The sequence below is a fragment of the Mastigoproctus giganteus genome, chromosome 6 (genome assembly GCF_048544385.1).
Source record: "Mastigoproctus giganteus isolate SK-2022 chromosome 6, ASM4854438v1, whole genome shotgun sequence".
Taxonomy (NCBI): domain Eukaryota; kingdom Metazoa; phylum Arthropoda; class Arachnida; order Uropygi; family Thelyphonidae; genus Mastigoproctus; species Mastigoproctus giganteus.
In genome coordinates, this window is record NC_143580.1 from 154,960,810 (window position 1) to 154,983,847 (window position 23,038).

General features: G+C 38.9%; 1 protein-coding gene across 1 annotated transcript in view; it reads right to left on the bottom strand.

Moving 5' to 3' along the window:
* Positions 1-23,038, bottom strand: part of LOC150084669 (uncharacterized) — a 73,172-nt gene that overhangs the window by 29,744 nt on the left and 20,390 nt on the right. The window contains exon 2 of the mRNA XM_090375408.1: positions 22,481-22,525. Coding sequence (XP_090231534.1) covers positions 22,481-22,525 — 45 coding nt within the window. The remainder of the gene's footprint in view (positions 1-22,480; positions 22,526-23,038) is intronic.

Genomic DNA, 23,038 nt, shown 5'->3' on the forward strand with positions numbered 1-23,038 from the left:
CCGCTGCCTTGTGCTCGTTGCTCTGCTGCTCTAGTCTGGGCATGATTTCCGTTTAAGTACAAGGGCTGATCATTTAATTCGCGGACTGGTGCAAGATCTTATCTTAATTGTCGTATCTGAATATTCTGTGGATTTCTCCAGGGCTGTAGTGGAGGATGTGCGCCGTATACCCTCTGGATTTTTTTTAGATGAATAGAAAAACCTCCTGGTTTTTGAAAGACTTGAAAAAAACAAATATTATTAAAATATTTAACGTAATAACATGCATGGAGTATACCTTCTGCTAATTTTAATACTACAGCACTGGATTTCTCCTTCTTAAAATACTGTACTTGAACTTTACACACTTTTGCCCTTGTCATTCCTAGGCATTAAGTGCTTCTTGCAAGCCATTTTTTGAAAGACTGCAAAGTGCTTCCGTTGTGGCTCTACGAGCGTCATTGTTCGAACGTGAAATGCTTGCCTTACAGAAATTTTTTTTAGACATGGAAACAGAAATAAATCGCATGGAGCTAAGTTCAGTGAATAAGGCGGATATGGTAGAACCTCTACACTGATGGCAGTGATCACTGCCTGCACAATATTAGCCATATGGGCCTGGAATTGTCCTGATGGAGAAATCAGTTGACACTGGAAAGTTTGGTCCGACTGGAATATGGCCGTCCTACCAAGACATTCATTACCATTGGCTGTTCAATCTGTTTGTCTGACATGATACTTGCCTCAAAACAATCGTCAGTGACACGCGGCTAAAAAACTCTCTTCACGCAACAATAGCTCGAAAAGTACTAGCATGTGCGCACAGAGTCTGCTCAGTAGCGATTAAGGAGAGCGCCTCTAGCGGCAGTTATGGAAAGTTCGAGCGGTAAACGTAAAATCTTTCATCAGTCCGCGAATTAAATGATCACTTCTCTTACAAAATTTAATTGATTACCAACGAAAAATAATAAGATTAATAAATTTAATTTATTAATTGACAATACTACACTAAGCTAATCGATTCTTAAATGCAGTGAGACCTATTATGCTATCTAGTTTCACGTTATACCTGAGCAGAGGTGGACTGACCATAAGACTTAGAGGAAAACTCCCGGTGGGCTGGAGACCGCCATAATTTTTTTCCGGTAAGAATTTTTGCCTCATTAGCCTCAGTTGCTTTGGTGTAATTATAGGAAAAAAATATACAAATTAATGTATGCAGTGCGTTACATTTCAGTCTTGTTAGCAAAATAATAATAATTCATGATTTATATAAACCAGCAAGAAGCAACGACTTTTGTGTACGAATCGAAAGCATTTCGTTTTTGCGCAACCGCCATATTCTCATTCATTCATCCAGTCAGTGCAAGCCAAAAAAACATTATATCCAGTGTTTCAGTTATAACATATTGCTCACGGATAGCCTATAATATATGATATGAATGGGAGAAATAATAATAATAATTGCTGAATTTATATTGGTCTGATTTCAATGAAATTTGGGAAGGCTTGACAAGTCGTTCTAAAAGAACTAAATATAAAATTTCATGAAAATCGATCCGCTGAGAAATACGAGTTCACACATGCGGATGGAGGGACAAAGAAATAGTAATTGATAATTGTCCGATTTCTATTGATCCGATTTAATGAAATTTGTGATTATTCTGTACGTCTCTCCAAAAGAGGTAAATATAAATAAAGCCAAATACAGTAATTGCAAAATTGACAAAGTAAAGATGTTGACAGAACAAAACTGCCAGGTGCCAGTCTAAATTTCTAAATTTTTCGATCAATTTGTAACTTTTTTTTTTATTTATTTAAAAAAAAAAAAAATCAGATACGTAATCTCTCTCTCTCTCTCTCTCTCTCTCTCTCTCTCTCTCTCTCTCTCTCTCTCTCTCAGAGTAAATCAAAAAAAAAAAAAAAAAAAAATTTATTTTGGCTGCAAAAGCGTCAGACTTGCTTGCACCATATGGCTAATAATAATAATAATGACTAGGGGGTCCTGCCCCCTGCTTGTCAACGCGTTTCTACATAAAATGGAGAGGTATGACGGAGAAAGCAAAATCTTTTCTACATAAAAGACACCTGTCGAAACATAGTGGTCGATATCTAAGGAAATGACCTATGTAATTATTTACCTGTGCAATTGTAGTGACTTCATTTCCCCGCCCACTTGTACCACATGATCCGTATCCCTCTTCTCCCATTGGCTACCCCACCACGCGGCATTCTCAAGGTCGAGTAAATATTACTACGTAATAATTTACCTGCGTTCACATAGGTCACTTAGGAAAAGGCCTTTTGCTTCGGGTTCCATAATGCATGAGGAATATTGTTGCATCCGAAAGAGCAGGACTAAAATAATTAACTAAATATTTTACAAATATTTGAAATATTTACAAAATACTAATGTATTTACAAATATACAAACGAGATCTGCTGATATTACTTCATCAGCTGATATTACAATGGAACATCAAATGATGCCAAGCATGGTCATTTATTAGACAGTGAAGCACGTGGTTGAGGTTGGTGAATGTTATGGAGGCAGTTGTCTTTCAGTGCTACAAACGTTGGCATGTGTCCCACATTGTCACCCTGCGTTGGACTAAAATAATTAACTAAATATTTTACAAATATTTGAAATATTTACAAAATACTAATGTATTTACAAATATACAAACGAGATCTGCTGATATTACTTCATCAGCTGATATTACAATGGAACATCAAATGATGCCAAGCATGGTCATTTATTAGACAGTGAAGCACGTGGTTGAGGTTGGTGAATGTTATGGAGGCAGTTGTCTTTCAGTGCTACAAACGTTGGCATGTGTCCCACATTGTCACCCTGCGTTGTCAACAGCAAGTGTCTGATCCTGCCCAGTAACCCATTTCTGTTCCTTCCACTTAACGTTCACCATCCTCGTGCACGTGCTTCACTGTCTAACACATGACCAAGCCTGGCATCATTTGACGTTCCATTGTAACGTTTTTTGTATATTAATGTCAGCTGATGAAAGGGCCCATCATCCCGATATAGTAGAAGATTGTAAATGGTTCGGTTTTGAGTAAATATTTGTTTAGTTTTATATTGTATAGTGTTTTCCATAATAACATTATACTAATATATTAATATTATAACGCACTGGTCGAAATCTAATCAGAAATGACCTATGTAATTATTTACCTGTGCAGTTGTAGTGATGTAATTGGCCTACCCTCTTCTCCCATTGGCGTGAATAAATATCACTAGGAGGAAAACTTTTTTAATGTATAGAGTGATAATAATAATAATACTTCCACTTCATCTTACCCTTTCTATTTGTCCCACATTATATCTTACTTTATCACTTTATTTTGCATTTTTTCTCTAGATTAGATTTGTACATTATGTACACCGATGAGCCAAAACATTATGACTACCTACCTAATATGACGTTGGTCCTCCACATGCAGCCAAAACAGCTCGTACCTGGTGAGGCGTGGACGCTACAAGATTTCTAAACGTGTCTTGTGGTATCTAGTACCAACATGTAACCAGCAGATCCTTTAACTCCTGTAAGGTCTATGGTTGAGATGCCACAGATCAGAGTTGCTGTTCCAACACAAACTACAGATTCTCGATGGGATTGATGTCTGGGGAATTTGGAGGCCAGGGCAATACTTGGAAGTCTTATTCATGTTCCGTGAACCAATCTCAAACAATCCGGGCAGTGTGGCATGGAGCATTATCCTTCTGAAAGAAGGCACCGCCAGAGGGAAAGACCGTTGCCGTGAAAGAGTGTACCTGGTCAGCAATGATGTTTAGGTAGGTGGTAGACGTCAGAGTGCCTGGCACATGGATGATTGGACCCAGGGTATCTGACAAGGCCGATTTGGAAAGTTGTGCGACAACATTTTATTTTGTGAATTTTGTAATTACTTTTTCAATTATGTTTTTTTTTTTATCTCTTATTATACCTATTTTTTGTTACCTTTTATCCCCCTTCTATCACTCTCTCAGTCTCTCTTTTTTTCTTACTTTATTGTCCATGCTCTGCATAGATTTAGCTTTTGTTGCCTGTGACTGCACTAGACCACATACTCTTTTTCTGTTTTTCGCCTTTCTTGTTATTCAATTCGTCCTCAAGACAAATCTCATCAAGAAAACTTTACGAGGTTAAGTTTTTGTCCACATGTTGGACAAGATTTCGCAGCTCTGGCAAACGCTAAGTTTTTGAAAAATATATAGCCGTTCTGTTAACTTAATTATCATATTCATTTATTTTCTAGAAGCAGCTTATAGTCGTAGTGACGCTAATTAGTTATTTTGAATTTAGATAGCGATTTTTAAAGTTAATACTAAGTGACTGTAGAGCCTCCGTTCGTAACTTCCTGCCATTGTTATAGTATATTAGATCGATACCGAATAGCATAACGTATATCCCGAACTTGACATCATAAAGTACAATGTAAAACTAGATAGCATAATAGTAGCACTGTATTAGGAATCTGTTAGCTTATTATAGTATTATCAATGAATCAAAAAAGTTATTAATCTTATTAAATTTCATTGTTAATTAAATTGTACTCAAACGGAATCACCCAGACTAGAGCAGCAAAGCAACAAGCACAAAGTAGCTGGAAGTGTGAAGAATTAAGGTGCCAACTCAGCATTCTGATGGGCATCTATGAGAGTTTGAGGTAGATGCCCTCGAAGAAATAAATATCAGGGACCCATCAAGCTCTCAGCTGCCCAACTCAATGCCAGAGCTCACTCCTGTGCAACACAGCGTCAATCTCCAAAGCAGAATGCCGTGGTCCCAAAGGAGCTAGTTATTGTCAGTGATTCTGTTTTCAGGTAGATGGGGAATATATTATGCAAAAAAGGATAGGTGGAACATGACCAGAGGCAAAATTTGGTGGCGTTCTAGAGCAGATATCTTTTAAGGGCACAAAAGGTGATACAGTTGTACACGTTGGCGCTAATACCTCTGCAGTAAGAGATCTGCAGATCTCTTACTGCAGAGTAAGAGATCTGCAGATTTGAGAAGTACAGGTTAATGTTGAAAAAAAAGTCGCGAGTAAGGGTAAAATTTGAAAGTGTCTGTAATTCTGCCCAGACACGATAAGAGGGAGTACATAACGAGAGCCTTGTCAATCAGTTCGGCCATGGAGAGATTGTGCAAGGCACGTGGGGTAAAATTTTTTCAGTGTGGTCTAATAGGAGAGATCGCTTGCTAATAGGAGATATTGCTTCTACAGGGATGGAATACACTTAAATAGAACGGGTGAAATAATATTTGCTGACGCTATCGAGGCAGTGTTATGTGAGTCGGAAAACTGCTAGCTTGGGGGGGGATTCCCAGACTAAAGGATTAATAGAAGCCACAGGCAGAGGCGAAAGTAATTCCTGCACTGCTTCTATTGGAATGAGCAGCAGCCTGGAGAGCAGATTGCTGGGGATTTCAAGAACTGCTGGGAGTCATCATGGAACAAGTAAACACATGGGCTGTGTTAGGATAACTAAGCGTAAGAACAGGTGCACACCAATAATTGCATGCACACCAATGCTAGAAATATAGCAGATGAATTTGAAGTGCTGTTCAAGACATCAAAGGCAAATATAGTTGGGATTTCAGAGACATGGTGTGACACATACACCGATGAACTTGTCAAACATTATGACCAGTGAGTCGTGAAGCAAATCGAAGCAACTGCAGGTGAACTACATCAAGTGCGCAGGTCGTGACACGGTATAGAAAGCACCTGATGCCTAGCTCTGTTAATCAGCGTTACTCTTGTTTTTCAGATGGGAAAGGCAGCATATCCGAAACGTGCCGTTTCGGATATGCTCTGACCTTTCTATCTGTATGCAAGCGAATGCCCCACAATTTCCGAACCTAATTACATTAATCTAAATTACATTCGCCCAGTAATATTTCCGGCCTTTCAAATTCTAGCGTTATCCCCACTACACAATTATTCCCTGTCTTTTTTTTTTTAGGTCCTAGCAGTCGAAATCTCAGGAAATTAAGCGGCAGGACCTGCTAGAGTAAATCTTAGTTTACTGGTGTTTCCTGATCTGCCTCCACAGGGCAAAAGTGGGATAAGTTGGGCCTCAGCACGGGTGCAGCGGTTAAACGACCAGAAGAAGAATGGTACATAACAGTACACAAATACAATATCCGCACACTTTTAAATCTCTGGCATTTCCAGCGAACTAGTATACCCACAATGAAAACAACGCGGAGAAGGGGGGGGGAACCCTGATGTCGTTTGATCCTAAACACACTTTACACTGTTACACTTTACCTAAACATCATTGCTGACCAGGTACACACTTTCATGGCAACGGTCTTCCCCTCTGGCAGTGCTTTCTTTCAGCAGGATAATGCACCATGCCACACCGCCCGGATTGTTCGAGACTGGTTCGCGGAACATGAGAAAGACTTCCAGGTATTGCCCTGGCCTCCAAATTCCTCAGATATTCATCCCATCGAGCAATTCTGGTTTGTGTTGGAGCAGCAACTTCGATCTGCGGCGTCTCAACCACGGACCTTACAGGAGTTTAAAGGATTTGCCTGTTACCACAAGACACATTTAGAAATCTTGTAGCGTCCATTTCTCGCCGGGTACGAGCTGTTTTGGCTACACATGGAGGACCAACGTCATATTAGGTAGGTGGTTATAATGTTTTGGCTCATCGGTGTATAAGCAGTGCAGAATTGGAATTTGGGGAGTACAATGAGTACAGAAAGGATAGGCAGGGTAGGAAGGGAGGAGGGGTTATGCTGTTAGTTAAGAAACACACAAAATCTGAGGAAGTGCATTCAGTTGATATTGGTGGACAGCGCAACATTGAGTCAGTTTGGTGTGACATAAGCAATGGCAAATGTAAAATGAATTATAGGCCTAATGACTGATGAGTACAACGAACTTTTGTGCAGAGAAATAGTGGGCCAGTAAATCAGAATGTCTTGTAATGGGAGATTTTAACTTTCCAGATATTGACTGGAAAGTTAAACTTGTGGATTGGTCACTCGCACGCTAGCAAGAGTTTTGTGGATTTATTGGAGGATTGTTTTCCACAGCAACATATTCGAAGGGCAACTTGAGGGAATAATACTCTGGATTTGATTATCAGCAGTGATTTTCATGCATAAGAATTTGCAGATAAAGGAACCACTAAGTGACAGTGATCACAGTGTACTGATGTGGGATTTACTTAAAGATATAACTACCATCAAGGGTAAAGGGAAGGGTTTTTGCTTTCGTAAAAGTGACTACAGTTGTCTCAGACAGTTTGAATTCCATACAGTAGGATCAACTGATGATGTTAAAAACAGCGAATTCTAAATGGGGAGCCTTCAAGGAATTAGTCTTGAAAGCTACCAAGCTTTTCATACCTATTAAGAAACACTCTTCAAGATTTATACTTAAATGGGTATGAGATGAACTGTTATTTGTTATTTTGTGTGTTTTTTTAGGAACATTAGCAACTAAGGCCATATTGTTCTGGGGATATGCGGTGGTCATTCCCTGATCTTTCTGCATTCTCCGTATTTGGTGGTCAATGTCTCGAACCCCTGTCTAATCAAGAAGCGTGTGCTACGCACTGCTGCCTGCCCACCTGGCTACGGAGGCGCCAATGAGATGAACTAATAGGGCTCGTGGCAGAGAAGCAAAATGCATGGGATGCATATAAATTTTCAGGCAACATAGAAGATTATGGTAGATAAGCTTCTATGTCGATATAAGCTGGTCTGTAATCAAGTCACAAAGGTTAGGCAAGTGAAAGCTGATTACGAGAAATCCTTAGCAAAGGATGCAAAGAAAAACAAGAAACAATTCTTTACTTATGTAAACTCTAGAAGGAAGGGGATGAATCAGATTGGTCCACGTGATATTGATGGTTCGACTGTTGATGATCCTACTCAGGTAACTGAAAAGCTGAATGAGTATTTTGCATCTCCATTCACACATGAGGAATTCTGTAAGGAAGGAGAAGGCAGAAATTTACTAAACTCTAGAAGGGAGCTAAATGATTTTGTTATAATGGAGAGCGAAGCGGAGGAGAAATTGTTGAGGTTAAACATAAGAAAGGAGACCTGGGGTTATGGAATCGATCCAGTTATATTGAAGTAGGCAGCGAGGGAAGTAAGCAAAACCTTATCCATAATTATGAGAGCATCAGATTCATGGGGGTCCCGATGGACTGGAAATGTGAAAATGTGTTCCCAATTCACAAAAGGGGTTCAAAAGGTGACACAAATAAATAAGTATAGACCCGTTAGTTTAACTTCTGTTCCAGGGAAAATGGAGTCACTGGAGTTCAGACACAGCTTGGGTTTGTTAAGGGAGGTCTTGTGTGACCAGTTTGATTGACTACTACTACGATGTGGTCATAAAGGAACCGGATGCAGAAAATAATTCTAATATCTTATACTTGGATTTCAGGAAAGATCTTGATACTGTTGCACATGGAAGACTTCTGTGCAAATTGGAGCGGTATGGCATCAATTGCAAGTTTCTACAATGGATAAAGGGATGGTTGAGTTGGAGACGACAGAGAGTGGTGATCAATGGACACTGCTCTTCGTGGACTAATTTTATTAGTGGAGTTCCCCAGAGTTCAGTACTGGGCCCATTGTTGTCCAAGTTTACAGATACAAAGGTTGGCAAGGTTATTAATGACAGTAAAAATAGTATGCTACTGCAACAAGATCTAGAAAAGTTAAGCAGATGGGCTGAGAAGTCAACTGAAGATTACTATTGACAAATGCAAAGTACTGCATATGGGTAGCAGTAACCCAAGAGAAACGTACCAACTGTTTTGTACAACACTCAGGGAAGTGAAGAATGAAAAAGACTGGGGATAAGTGTGCAGTTAGATATGAAGTTCTCTGAGCAGTGCAGACGGGCTGCCAGAGCAGGAAATAGAGTATTGTTAATGATATACAGGAATTTTGCTTGCAGAGACAAAGAGGTGATTATCCTCTTGTATATATACAAAGGGTACTAAGAAAGTTTTGCAATACAGCTTTGTTTATTTAATTTTTTTCAAAGTAATTTCCTCTACATTCAATACACCTCTCCATCCTCCGAAACCAATCTTTAAACCAGTTCTGCCAAGTTTCACTAGGGAGTAAAGCACACTCGTTGTCCCAAGCCCGTAGAAGGTCCTCATCACTGGAAAACCGCCTCCCTTTTAGCTTCATTTTCACATGTGGGAACAGTGCAAAGTCGCAGGGAGCAAGGTCTGGACTGTAGGGAGGGTGCTCGAGAAGTTTCAGTCCTGTCGTGGTCAAATATTCGGTGCAGGCTTTGGCGCGGTGATCTGGAGCATTATCGTGATGGAGGTACCAGGTGTCCATTCTTGACTTTGGCCGCAGGTTTTTCATAGATCCAATGACTTTAGGCAGGCATTGTTCAGTATACCACTTAGCTGTGACTGTCTTCTGCGTGTCCAAAACGACACGTTCCACAATTCCACTCGATTTGAAAAATACAGCTATCATTTTCTTCTTTACAGATCGGGATTTTCTGACAATTACGGGTGTGTCGTCATCATCAAAGACCCAAACTTTGTTTTGAGCCTTGGTCGGCAGATCCTAATAGTACAGCCAAGTCTCGTCACCTGTCACGATGTTGTTCACATACCGAGATTGTCCCTTATCAAACTTTTTTAACATCTCCCGGCACCAAGTCACACGTCGTGTCATCTGCTCTTCAGTCAGTTGATACAGCACCCAGAGAGAACAAAGTTTCTTCACGTGCAAATGATCTTGCAGAATCGAACGAATTGCTGGTGCATTTAGGCCCAAAGTATCCTCTATCTGTTGGTAGGTCACTCGCCTGTTTTCGTCAAGCATTTTCCTCACAGCAGTAACGTTTTCCTCCGTAACTGACTTTCGTGGCCTTCCCTGCCTCTCAGAATCTTCCAGAGTGAAATTTCCACCTTTGGAATTCTCTATACCACCTGAATATCGTTGTACGATGTGGACAATCATCATCTAGTGCAAGAGTCATTTCTTCTAAGCACTGGTCTATGGTTAAACCACGCACGAAATTATACCGCAAAACTGTCCTTCTCTCATTTCGTGACCGCGATGCCATCGCAAGCACTTTACACTCTCACTACTAATGAATAACTGAGCCCATCGACTTGGCGCGGCGGCTACTATGCACATATGAACATGTCTCAACATGCAGCAACAAGCAGCTTCCTGTGATTCATTGTTGCGTCATATTGCAAAACTTTCCTAGTACCCTTTGTATATATATATATATATATATATATATATATATATATATATATATATATCCAGGTATGAAAAAGCAAATATTAAATGTTATAATAAAAATATTATAATAAATATTAAGTAGTCACATAACCAATTAATGCCATCTAGTACGATTAAACATTACATCGGTCTGTATAAATATGAATATGAGTTAAGTTGACAGTGGTAAGAGTTTTTAAAGGTTTTTATTCTCGTCACTACCTTTTGGCTCTAACTTACTACTACCATTTTACATATATTTGGACATAGTTATGCTGGACGATGACTACAGAAACGGATAGCTCGTTAATTATGGTTGATACATTGAAAGGGTTAGCCCTCGAAAAAGTCCCTTTCAATGTATCTTATTGCCATAATTAACATTTTAATGGTATTTTTATATATGTTTATAATTTATTGCTTATGTCATAGCATAGATTGATTTTTTTCCAGGTCACGTTGGGTACCAGCCATGGTTTATGTTTGTCTGATAAGCTAGTATATCATATTTTACCTTTAAAAACTCTTACCACTATCAACTTAACTCATATTCATATATATATATATATATATATATATACAGTTATAAGGCAATGGTAAGGCCTTGAATACTGCGTACAGGTCTGGAGGCCTCATTTTAGGAAGGATGTAGATTTGCTAGAACGAGTACAAAGAAGGGCAATGAGATTGGTGAGAGGAACAAATAGGTGTTCTTACCAAAAAGGTTTAAATTCTGAGAGTTACAGCATCTGGAGACTGGGCACCTGCGATGTGATCTGATTGAGGTGTATAAGTCCTTGAATGGCTTGAGCAGGCTCAATGCGAATGGGATTCTTCCGCTTGTTCAGGTTATGAACCTGAAGGGGCATAGATTCAAATTGAGGAAAGACAGTTGCAGAATAGATGTGCGGAAGAGTGCCTTTAGCCAGTGGTAGTTGATTGCTGGAGTAGACTTCCATCTGTTGTTGTGGAAGTTGATGGCTTAAGTAAATTTAGGGCTGAACTAGGTAAACATTTGGAGTGACCGGATGGGTGAAATGGGAAGGGTTTTTTTTTAATTTTTGGCTGATGCTCTATAAATTTGCTTTTTTGCATCATATGCCTCCAATGCTAATGCTATTCAACTTATATATACATATATATGTTTAAGACTTTTAAGACATAACTTTAAGAACAAAGGTTTCTTGTTGGCATTAGTGAAATTCTGTAAATTTCGATTAAAATCATGAAAGAAGGTTCCAAAAAACAGAGGAAGGGGAAAGTCAAATTTGTGTGTTTGGAGTTCTATAGTAAATGAATCTTAATTGGTTGAGGTTTGTGTTATGACTGGTTTGGAGAGAGGCGGAATTACAGATTCCATTCAGAATACCAGTGCCCATGGAAATATAAAAAACGCATGCGGCAGAACTATTTGTGAGACAGAGCCTAGAGAAACTGCATGAAACGGGTCAGTAATTAATCTGATGCTTTCTTTCAAATAGTCTAGGAGCTTGAGATTCTTACAATCAGTAGGTGCTTAGAAGAAAAATAACGCCGACGACGAAAAACCTGTTTTTGATGCGGAGTGAACAATATTTGTGATTTCATATGCCAAGAGAGATTAGAAGTTAGGGTTATCCCAAATAGAGATATGTGATCCTGTCTAGGGATGTGTGTGTCATTGAAGATGGGCATGAGTATTTTCAGTGACACACACGGATTTGCGAGTAATATCTTATTTCTCCGTAACCGAGTGGTCATTATTATTATTATTATTATTATTATTATTATTATTATATTAGGGTTTCCCGTAAATGACTACATAAACCCTTATTTGTGTTTGTAAATTGCGTGTGTTCTCTGGTCGATTTGCCTGTTTTGCTGGACGAAAAAAAACCCCGGTTTATGGGGAGAAAACCTTGCTATCTCCGCCTGAGACCGACTAACTCAGCCACGGAGTGAAAAAAAGCCCATTAAAGTTCCTCGCGTCATCGACGGGATTCGAACCCTGGCCTTTCCACCCGGTGTGGGGAGGACGGTGACGATACCACTGTGCTATCGCGCAAACTAACCGAGTTGTCAGCAGCGGGAGTGCAGTAGCACACGCTCTTTGAGTAGACTATGGTTCAAGCCCCTAACTGCTAAATACTGTCGATGGGCCAACCCGCACTGGACCAGCTTGGCAGATTATGGTCCATTCCCTCAGCATGGATCGTTGAGGAGACTTCCATACTGCAGTGGATTGATAATAGTTGCAGTTTACTTTACTTTATCTTATTTCTCCCAAAAAACAGACTTTTTGTGAGGAATAGAATAGGACTGAGTTTTAGAAGGATTGAAGTTAACCATGTTTTCTTCGCCTCGTCGGAGAATACTTTGCGACCGGAATTTAAGAAATTGGTTGTGGATATTCGAGAAGAATAATATGCCGTTTTTGCAGGGTAATGTTTCCAAAACTAGTAGATGGCATGTAGAGTGCTATCATCACCAAAACTGTATACATGGGTAGCATTTTCAGTGGAAGATGGTCATTAATATACAGGAGGAACAGCGGAGAAAGTACCGAACCTGGGGGGGGGGGGCACCACTATTGATTAATAAGTTAGAAGACTGTTAACTAATATCACCCGCACAGAATGGGGTTGGAGAGAGAGAGAGAGAGAGAGAGAGAGAGAGAGAGAGAGAGAGAGAGAGAGATTTCACGTTCTTAACGTGAACTGCCTGATGACTGCTATCATCTATGTGGCAGTTGAAAATCCTGACGTGCGTATTAAACATGCATTAGGAGTTAGAGTTCATCTCTTATAAAATGAAACCTTGTTTCCCCGAGCACACTGAATCAGCTGGCGATGTGAAACGAAAGTCCGACTTTAGGACTCTTAGTTCTTTTCTTTTTCATAGCCTTTAGTTCATCTTTGACTAGCCGAAATAAAAAAAAAATTGTCTCATTTATTATTATTATTATTATTAACATCTTTTTATTTCCACATCAGTGGGCACCCCCGGAACAGCCTGGTTCGGCTAGAGGAGTGTACATCATAAACAATCAAGGCGATTACATTGATTGAATTAAAAGGAAGGAAAACACATTGTATTTACAAGTAGGCTTAACATTTCTTCATCTGATTGGAAACAATGCAAATCTAGCTGAGCTCATCGTTTTCTTGAAGCAGACAGGAGTATTTAACAGAGAAATTTTAACTGGTAATTGCACTACGGAATAGAATCAGGCACAATATGGCCTTAGTAGCTCTTAAGCCGTTAAACAAAATATCATCCAACAAGTAGGATAATATAGACACAGAAGTTTCAAAACTGTCAATAGTTCTAGTTTATACGCATCTTTCAGCGTATCCTGTCTGTAGCGCTTCGAACTGCATAAAGCTGAGGCATCAATTCCCAGGGAGTTATACGGTCCGAACGTATTCGCCAGAAACACTGATCCTAGGTATTGCAGGTTTTGTAGTGAAGGTCTAAGACAAGATGTTGCACTGCACCTGGTCCGTTCGGTGATCCCAGAGATTGTCATCACTTCCCAGATGTCAGATGGATCCATTCGGCCACAAAGGAGTTGTGTCAATGATGGTATCCCACGGTTTCATGCCGAGGTGTGCGTAGAGCACGCTCCGAGAGATGGTAAAAGGGTAGCCCATCGCCTTGTTTAACCATCTCATGAGCCAATACTCTGTCCCAAGAAATCTCTTGACTTCAGAAGAGGAGGCCCCTGACCAAAGCACCGATGCATAGAGCGGTACGGGGATCAAATTTCTTTGGACATAATCCAAGAGGAACGCTCGAGGCCTAAGACCGACCAGCTCCTGTCGGACTGCCCAGAGAGCCACGAACGTTTTCTGCCTGGCTATGTTGAGGTGGCCTTTGAAGGCTAGTCCATCATTCCACATCAACCCCAAATCGGTGTGAGAGTGAACTTTTTCAATGACGGCCCCGTTGATTTTGAGTGTTATTCCATTCTTCGTCTTCCATTTTGTAAAGGTCATCTGAGCTGCTTTCTGAGGATTCATCTTTAGCCCGAGACATCGTAGATAATCCTGGAGTTCAACTAGGACGTTCTGTGTTTCAAAGGCGACTGCATCTACTTTTTCTGGATCATCTGATATGACGAGCATCTTGAGATCATCAGCATATGAGAGTGCTTCACAATCTTCAGTCATGTTTTAATACGTACATTAGGAGGTAGGTTTCGAGAAATCAAGCTCTGCTATAATCTGCTTTTAGCATATGCTAATAATTACCTTTATTATTATCTTTATTGTCTTTCCCTTTCTTTCCTTCAACAATTGCTATTTTTGCATTATCTCTTTAGTAATGTAAAAATAGCAATGTTGATATGATTTGTTGCTTCCTTACACTCCACTGGAACAGAAAATGACACTGATGCTGTACTGTTTATTTTTTAACCAGCCTTTTGAGACGGGAAGTGCAATTAGCGCAGTATATGAAGGAACGACCCTTTCCTGATCGTCTGATTTGCATACAAAATAAAGAACCGCACACATAACAAACGTTATCTGTGAATTAAAGCACTGTTGTGACATTTTTAAAAGCACGTTCAACCGCAAGTTGCAGCAGTAAATAACAAGAGCACATGGGTTTATTGATATGTAACAACGTTAACTGGAACACTTACAGACCCAACTGCTTGAACTGTCTGGGAGATTTGCTTCACATTTTCGTCTGACATGTGGGGAGCAGTTTGAGTTGGGTTTGGGGGAGGGGGCGAATAGACTATAAACTGTCGATAACTTCTACTCCAACAAAGTCTAGAAAACTCCTGATTCTAGAACTTCTCAATGTGCAATCCAACTAATATGGATAGATATAGACCAAGATCCAATTAGTGAAAACTAAAATATTAAATGTCTTGCGAACTGAGGGGTGCAAGTTAAAAACGAGATGTACATTCGAATTAATCGTTAAAACACACACTCTCCATCACATTTCTGTTTAAAAAATTTTAATGGTTCAGTGTTTTTGGTAAATTATTTCAATTCGCATCTTTGTGCATTGCCATGGTTTCTGTCTGTTTTTTTTTGCCGCAGCAACTAGGTCGCGAGGCATCGTGTATCTTGTCTAAATTTCGCGTACTATGGTCGGATTGATAGTTTTGCTCGATGAAGTTCCAGGATAAAGAGACGAACCAGCTCATGCTGTGGAAAAAAAAAAAAAAAAAAAAAAAACCTATAAAACCTTCCTCCCATCCAGTGTTGAATCCAGGGGGGTGACCGGGGGTGAGTTTTACCCCCGGTGGAATAAAATTCCCTCCGGTGAAAAAATAGTACCGGCAATTTTTATTTTATAGAACACGAATTCAATAATTTATGTCAAATAAACACAACACGAAAAATCACATCAAGTAATGTGGTACTTGTTAGGTGGTACACGGCGAAAATAAATCACTAAAATTCTAAAGACACGAAAATTTCAAAATAATTAAATGGGCAACATTTCTGGCTGCACAAATTGTAACTAAAAGCCACTATTTCAAGTGTCCGCATTTTCGTTTTATGGTTTTCAGGTTCCCTTTATTTTCACACGAACCATCTCTTGATAGTGTTTCACACAAACGGTCTTTTTGTGATTAATTCTTTGTTTGTATATATACAGGGTGATTCACTACCAGTGCGACAAACTTGCAGGAGGTGTAGGGGGCACAAAGACGAATCGGATTCACAAAGCATTGCAGGGTCCGAAATGCCTTCGTCATGCGATAGAGGACGTTGAACGGGAGGTCGCGTGAACAGCGATCCCGCTGGAAGTCAGCATTTGCGAACCGGTTCCCGAGGCAGTAGGATGGAGTTCCCGAGGCGGTAGTATTCAAACGTTGAACTGGCCGACATGCACCTCGCGTATGGAGCTGCGGACTGTAACGGGCGCGCCGCTCTGCGCTTATACCAGGAACGTTTCCCGCACAGGCGTGCTCCTCATCATACGATTTTCGCACGTGTGCACAGAAGGTTACGTGAGACTGGTTGTTTCACGAGAGGTACCATGAATCGAGAGCGAACGACGAGGACGCCAGACAATGAGGAGAATGTCCTACGTCTTGCAGAAGGCAATCCGAGAACGAGTACTCGAGCGATAGGCCAACGATTGGGTATTTCCCAATCCACTGTATGGAGGATACCATCTGCAACGCGTCCAATCATTGGAGCCTGCGGATTATCCACTCCGGAGGACTTTTGCTACTTGGTTTCTTCAACAGAAACGGTTCGCAAATGCTGACTTCCAGCGGGATTGCTGTTCACGCGACCTCCCGTTCAACGTCCTCTACCGCATGACGAAGGCATTTCGGACCCCGCAATGCTATGTGATTCCGATTCGTCTTTGTGCCCCCTACACCTCCTGCAAGTTTGTCGCACTGGTAGTGAATCACCCTGTATATATATATATATATATTTTTTTTATATATTTTTGTTTTTTTGTATGTGCGGCTCCTAGAACAGAAGTTCATCTCCGCCTCGTAGCTCTGTTCAGTTTTTACAGACTCTGTCAAGGTAAAGCCAGTGTGTATCATGTAAAAAAATAATAATAATAAATTTAAAAAAATTATAATAAATAAATTAAAAATTTTTTTTTTTTTTTTTTTTTCCCAATCCACATAGGAATATCCCATGATGGATGAAGATAGATGAAAAGAAAGGCGAGAAAGAGAAAAAAAAAAAAAAAAAAGAAATTTCATCCCGCACGGGAGAAAGGGAAAGAAAACAAGAAAAACTGTGTTTGTGAGCTTATGTGTGTGTGTTCTGTTGTAGCGTGATATGTTTTGGCCTTTTGGCTACCTGGAAGCAGTGATCACCTGGACGACTTCCTCCAGGTACTCGTCCCTAGCAGAAGGAGGGCAAGGCCTCCCTTACTATCTGCACGCCCTCCTCCCTGGGGAATGAGTTCCTAGGGAGGAAAGAAAAACTTGTATAAGATGAAGAGAGGGAAGGAGTAAAGAGGAGGACTATCCCGGCTCAGGATGGATTGCTAGAACAACAACGCAAACATACAAAAAAAAAAAAAAAAATAATAAATAATAATAAAAAAAAAAATAATAATAAAATAATAATAATAATAATAAATAATAATAATAATAATAATAATAATAATAATAATAATAATACAATACAATACAATACAATTTATTTATCAAGAGAATATGTTTACAATAAATGAACTTGTTAAGAAAAGTGAATTTCTTGACAAGTTGAAATTCTTCATTTACAACAGTTTTGTATACAAATTCTTTTACTACCAGAAAAGACAATGAAGTCACTACTCATAGTACATTCCACACTGTATACAGAGATAGTAATTTATCTGTATAGCAATTTTATTCCACTGTATCATTGAGTATCAAGAATTTTCTTATTAGAAATTTTAATTTGGAGATGGGATAACTTCTCTTGAGCCTGAAATCAACACTAGCCAGCAAGTTGTTTATTATATACATTATGTGCCTATCTCCAAATCTATTTAGTACCCTAGGGTGAGGCAAAGTAATTGCTTTTGGGTTCCTTAAATTGTGTGCCATTCGATTGCAGATTTGATTCTTCATAAATAGTGTTAAGATTTTTCAAGAATAAATTTAACTTCAGTTTTTGAACTGGATACAGTATTTTGTATTTTAACAAAAATTGCCTTCTCTTATTCAGGTAATTCCAAGAGTTTGCCCCCATTAAAAGTTTCAAAATCCTATTAATTAAGTTGTTTATTACCCTTATTTCTGTTATATTTGCTCGTGCCCATACATTTACTAAATAATTGAGTTGGGAGTCCACTAATGCATAATATAAGGTAACTTTTGTTCTAAGATTTAACTTATTCTTAATGTAGTAAAAAAAGTACACATAAAATCTCATTTTTTTGTACAGATTTGTTATATGCATTGCCCAACTTAGACTGTAGTCAATCCATAACCCAAGGTAACAATGATTTGAAGCTTCTTCCACAGTTAGACATTTGCAATTCTGGAAATTCTGATCATGTAGGCATTCATGTTTATGTAATTTAATAGAGGGATGAATGTCCAGGGTTTGATGAGGAGGTCTAATTACCAAAAATTTTGTCTTTTCAAAGCTGAGTGCCAATTTATTATCATGCAACCAAGTGTGTAAATGTATTACATTCTGCTGTAAATCTTTTGCCATTTTTGTCAGATTCTTTCCAATTGTTTATATTTCCGATAATAATAATAATAATAATAATAATAATAAATAATAATAAATAAATAAAATAATAAATAAAATAATAAAATAAACGTATAGTGTGAGAGAGGAGCTTTCCTGGTCTGGGGAGCCCCAGCCCAGGTCAGAAAAAAAAAAAGAAGTTTAAATCCCACAACCTGGTCAAGGAAAGGAATAGAGCTGTTTGTTTGTTTGTTTGGTTTTTAGGAGCATTAGCAACTAAGGCCATATTTCTCCGGGAATATGCGATGGTCATTCCCTGACCTTTCCGCATCCTCCGTATTTGGTGGTGACGGGCTCGAACCCCGGTCTAATCAAGAAGCGTGTGCTACGCACTGTTGCTCCTTCCCACCTGACTACGGAGGTGCCTAGGAATAGAGCGTCGGCCAGGATGTCAGCAAGCAGAATGATGGGAAGAGAGAAAAAAGAAAGAAAGAGGGATTTTTTTTTTTATTATTATTAATTATCCCACACGGGATGGATTGCTAGGGCTACTAGTGCTAGCAGATCAGGAGAAGATGAGAGAGAGAGAAAAAAAAGAACTAATTTCTTCCCATGCAAGATGAAAGAAGTGGTGAGTCGGCATTAAGCCAAGCGGCCATTAGTTATTGATTTGCAGAAGCTGCTAGGATGATCCTCCTTCTACGCTTGAATACCTCTGCCGCAAAGTGCTGTAGTGCACCTAAGTTCCTTTGGGATTGTACCAGGAGTTCTACTTGGTCAGGAGAAAATCCCGAAATTGCTGCCTGGAGTTGTTGTCTATGGTCCTCGTAGGTAGTATATTCAAAGAGTAGATGTGCCCAACTCTCGACAGACCCACAGAGATCGGTATTTATTAGGCCTAGTTGGTGGAGTTTCTGGTTGAGGGATCCATGCCCAGTGATCAGAAAGGAGGTTTCCATGCTAATTGAGAACTACCTGTTGACCGCTTTGCTGATTGCGAATGTGACATCCGGTATAAATGTTCTCGTAACCACACCTTTTGTGGTCGTGTTCCATCTTGTCTGTTGTATATCGCAAACAAAATTGCAGGCCGCGAATATGTTCGCCTGAATTCGTTCCTGACAGATGCTATTGTAATTGTAATTATAAAGTGTCTCGCAGCTTTCAGGGGAATCTGCAGCCATTAACTCAATCGTCAGCAGTTTCGCTTTATGGTTTTCACATTCCTTTTATTTGTTTTTTTCACAGCAAGGGTCTACTTGTGGCTAATTCTTCCTTTGTATACCACAAACAAGACGGTTTAGTCGCAGCCTATAAAAAATACATTTTATATCATTTTTATTATATATGCATCAGTCAATGGAGTTATGAAATTTTGTGAAGAACGATGCAACGCAATGAATATTTTTATTAACAGGTCCCGCATATAGTATACTCATCCTCTATTTACAATAATCATTTCGATAATAAACGAATAAAAACACGAGATCGTTTTCAACTCTGAAGTTTAACCGTAGTTCACATTTAGGCCCAAGTGATTGAGTCAGTGCCTAGTTGGCAGGTTGCCAATAAGCATTTTTTAGAGATGATAAAACTAGTCAAAGGAACTGCGGAGCGAGCAGTGCCGATTTCAACAGTGCCCCAAACTTTAATGAAAAAGCTATTAATCTATTTTCAACAAATAAAAAGTGAAGAATGGATTTTATTTTTAAATAAAATTTCGAGATTACCTAAGTCTGTTAATGGTAAGTGTCCAGTTAATGTTTTGTAGTATTTTTAACTTGCTTATTATTATTATTATCATCTATGTCTACATGTCTTATAACCAAGGCAATTTAATGTAACTTTAAGAAGCAGTACTCCCATACATTAGGGTGACGAGCCGCCACTGATATGTATCTGTACTGTAATATCGAAAGAGGTGCCTCTGTAGCCAGGTGGGCAGGAGCAGTAGTGCATAGCACACGCTTCTTGATTAGACCGGGGTTCGAGCCTGTGACCACCAAATACGGAGGATGCAGAAGGTCAGGGAATGACCGCCGCATATCCTCAGCCCGAATAAAAGGTGAGGGTTGGCGTCAGGAAGGGCATCCGGCCGTAAAATTGCATGCCAAAACAATAAAAACGCTGACCCCATATAATAATGGGAAAAGGCGAGGGAAAAAAAAAAAAAAACTGTAATATTGAAAGATTGCATGAAGATAAGTTTAGAGGGCCCGAATGAGTTATCGGAAAAATTAATAAATGAAGTGATTGATACACATGCAAAAAAAAAGCAAAGAAGAATAAGATTATTACAATACAGTACTTGAATGTTTGATTATGATTTGTATTTTTTTTTTTTTTTTTTGCAAATTTTAATCGGTGATTTTCATATTATTAAACTGGGATTATTGTCAGTAATGTGGTTTTTGTGAACTAACTATTGTTATTTGGATGTTAAATAATAAATATTTCCTTTTGTTTTCTCATATTCTCTTATTATAACATTCATAAATATACAGATTTGTTTGTAACATATACATATGTTGCAAATATTAAATAATAATAAAAAATATACTACATGTACCTCCGAAGTTTACATTCTTTCCCCACCCGGTGCATGTACCTCCAAAGTTTACATTTCCCTCTCCCGGTGCAAACGCTCCGGATTCAACACTGCTCCCATCTTGACAGCACTGGAATTTTAGACTTTTCCACTCATTGTGGAAAATACAGCGATCGCAGCCAGTAGTGGTGTACGCTTCCTTTGTGCTCAGTCACCAGTCATTTTCCTACGCAAAGTTTTTTGTTACTGATAGCAGACTTGATATTGCAGAGATTTAAATTATACATAACATTTCTAATGAAACAATTTATAATAATTTCACAAATATTATTTGAAATGAAATTGGGATAATTGCATGTTGATATGAAACGTGCCAAAATGCGTAATTTGGAAGATGCAAGTGTTCTCCTGTAATTAAATGTTGTTTATCATTACTAAAATAGATTGACAGTTAAATGTACAAGAGTAGAAAAGTAAGTGAAAGTAATCTTTTATCAACAGAGCTATATTATACAGGTTGTTCGCAAACCTCTTTGACAAAAGTAGAACGTTATTGTGTGAATAAGGCACATTATACAAACCTGAAGTGACGTCCAGGTGGTAAGGATATCTTCAAGTTTTAATTTAAAGGTGTTTGATGTGAGTACCTTTAGTTGCTCTGCAGATTTGCTGCCTATAATCCTGTTTCTATCATCTCTAGGAACAGGATTATAGGTAGCAAATACCGATGCGTTGTTTCAGCTCCTTAATGGTGCCTAACATATGTGGAATTATTATTATTATTATTATTATTAGCCATATGGTGCAAGAAAGCCTGAGGTTTATGCTGCACTGGCAAAAAAAAAAAAAAAAAAAAAAAAAAAAAATTCCTTATTACCCTGAGAGAGAGAGAGAGAGAGAGAGAGAGAGAGAGAGAGAGAGAGAGAGAAGTAGAAAGGAATCACCAAGAAAGGGAAGAATGATGATATCCAGTTCAGGACCCTGGGTGTGCCAAGCCCATACTCACCAGATGTGAGCCCCTGGGGGTATATACACCCTGTCTTTCTCACAAATTCCCGGAGAGTAAAATCTATAGGAGTCACATCAGGGTATCATGGAGCCACATAATTGGCCCTCTCTTCCAATTCATTTCTCAAGAAAACTGGATATGCACGAACTTCTTTTGGTACTGTGTCGGAGGTCCTTCTGTTTGGAAAATAATGTCGCTACCATTGTCGTATTGCAGTTGGAGCATAAGGAAATTCTGTAAAATGTCCACACACACACACGATGCCCCTGACGGTAGCTTCTCCAAAATCGAAAGGACCATATACTTTGAGACAACTCATCACTCAAAAGGCCAAGTTCCGATGATAGTTTAGCGATTTTGCTGTCATCTATCGAAGTGCACATTTTCCGGTTGGTGAATAAAAATTCTAAGATTTTCCTCTATAACATGGAAGTGATTTCCGGTTTGTATCATGTACTCTATTCGCACAATAACGTTCTAGTTTTGTAAAGGAACTTTGTAAAGGAACCTGTGAAAACCTAAAAATCTTGTAATTCTACTACATAAAGGCTTGTATACTTACTTTTATGGTATAACATGCAACCGTTTTTAACTTGTGTCGCCATTCCTAAAAGAAAAAAAAGCAAACTATATTTTCTATAGAAGTGATTCCTCATAAATATGCACTCAGTACCAAAAAAAAAAAAAAAAATTGCCCATCCTTAAAAAGAGTTAATGGAACTGAATTTTTTACAGTATATTAGTCTATTGTGAAGATATGTTCAAATGATCAAAACAGGCTGTAAGTTCGATGCAGTTGAGTAGGATTCACAGTCACTGAAATAGCCATTGTAACAAATGCCGTTATTAGTTGTAAAAGAAGACATAATACTGTATTAGACACAGAATACCATTTGCCAGAAAGGCTTTTAAGATGCCCAAATGATATGTACCAGCAGCTACTCAGCTAAATTTGTTTAATTAAACAGTTTCAAAGTCAGTAACTATAAGGCCAAGCGTTACACCCGGGATAATTGCTGTTCACCGAGTACGAGACTGTATAGGTCAGTCGGTTCTGTTGCCGCAGGTTCTAGGGCAGCCAGACAAACATTCATAGTTTGAAGACCAGATAATTCATTGG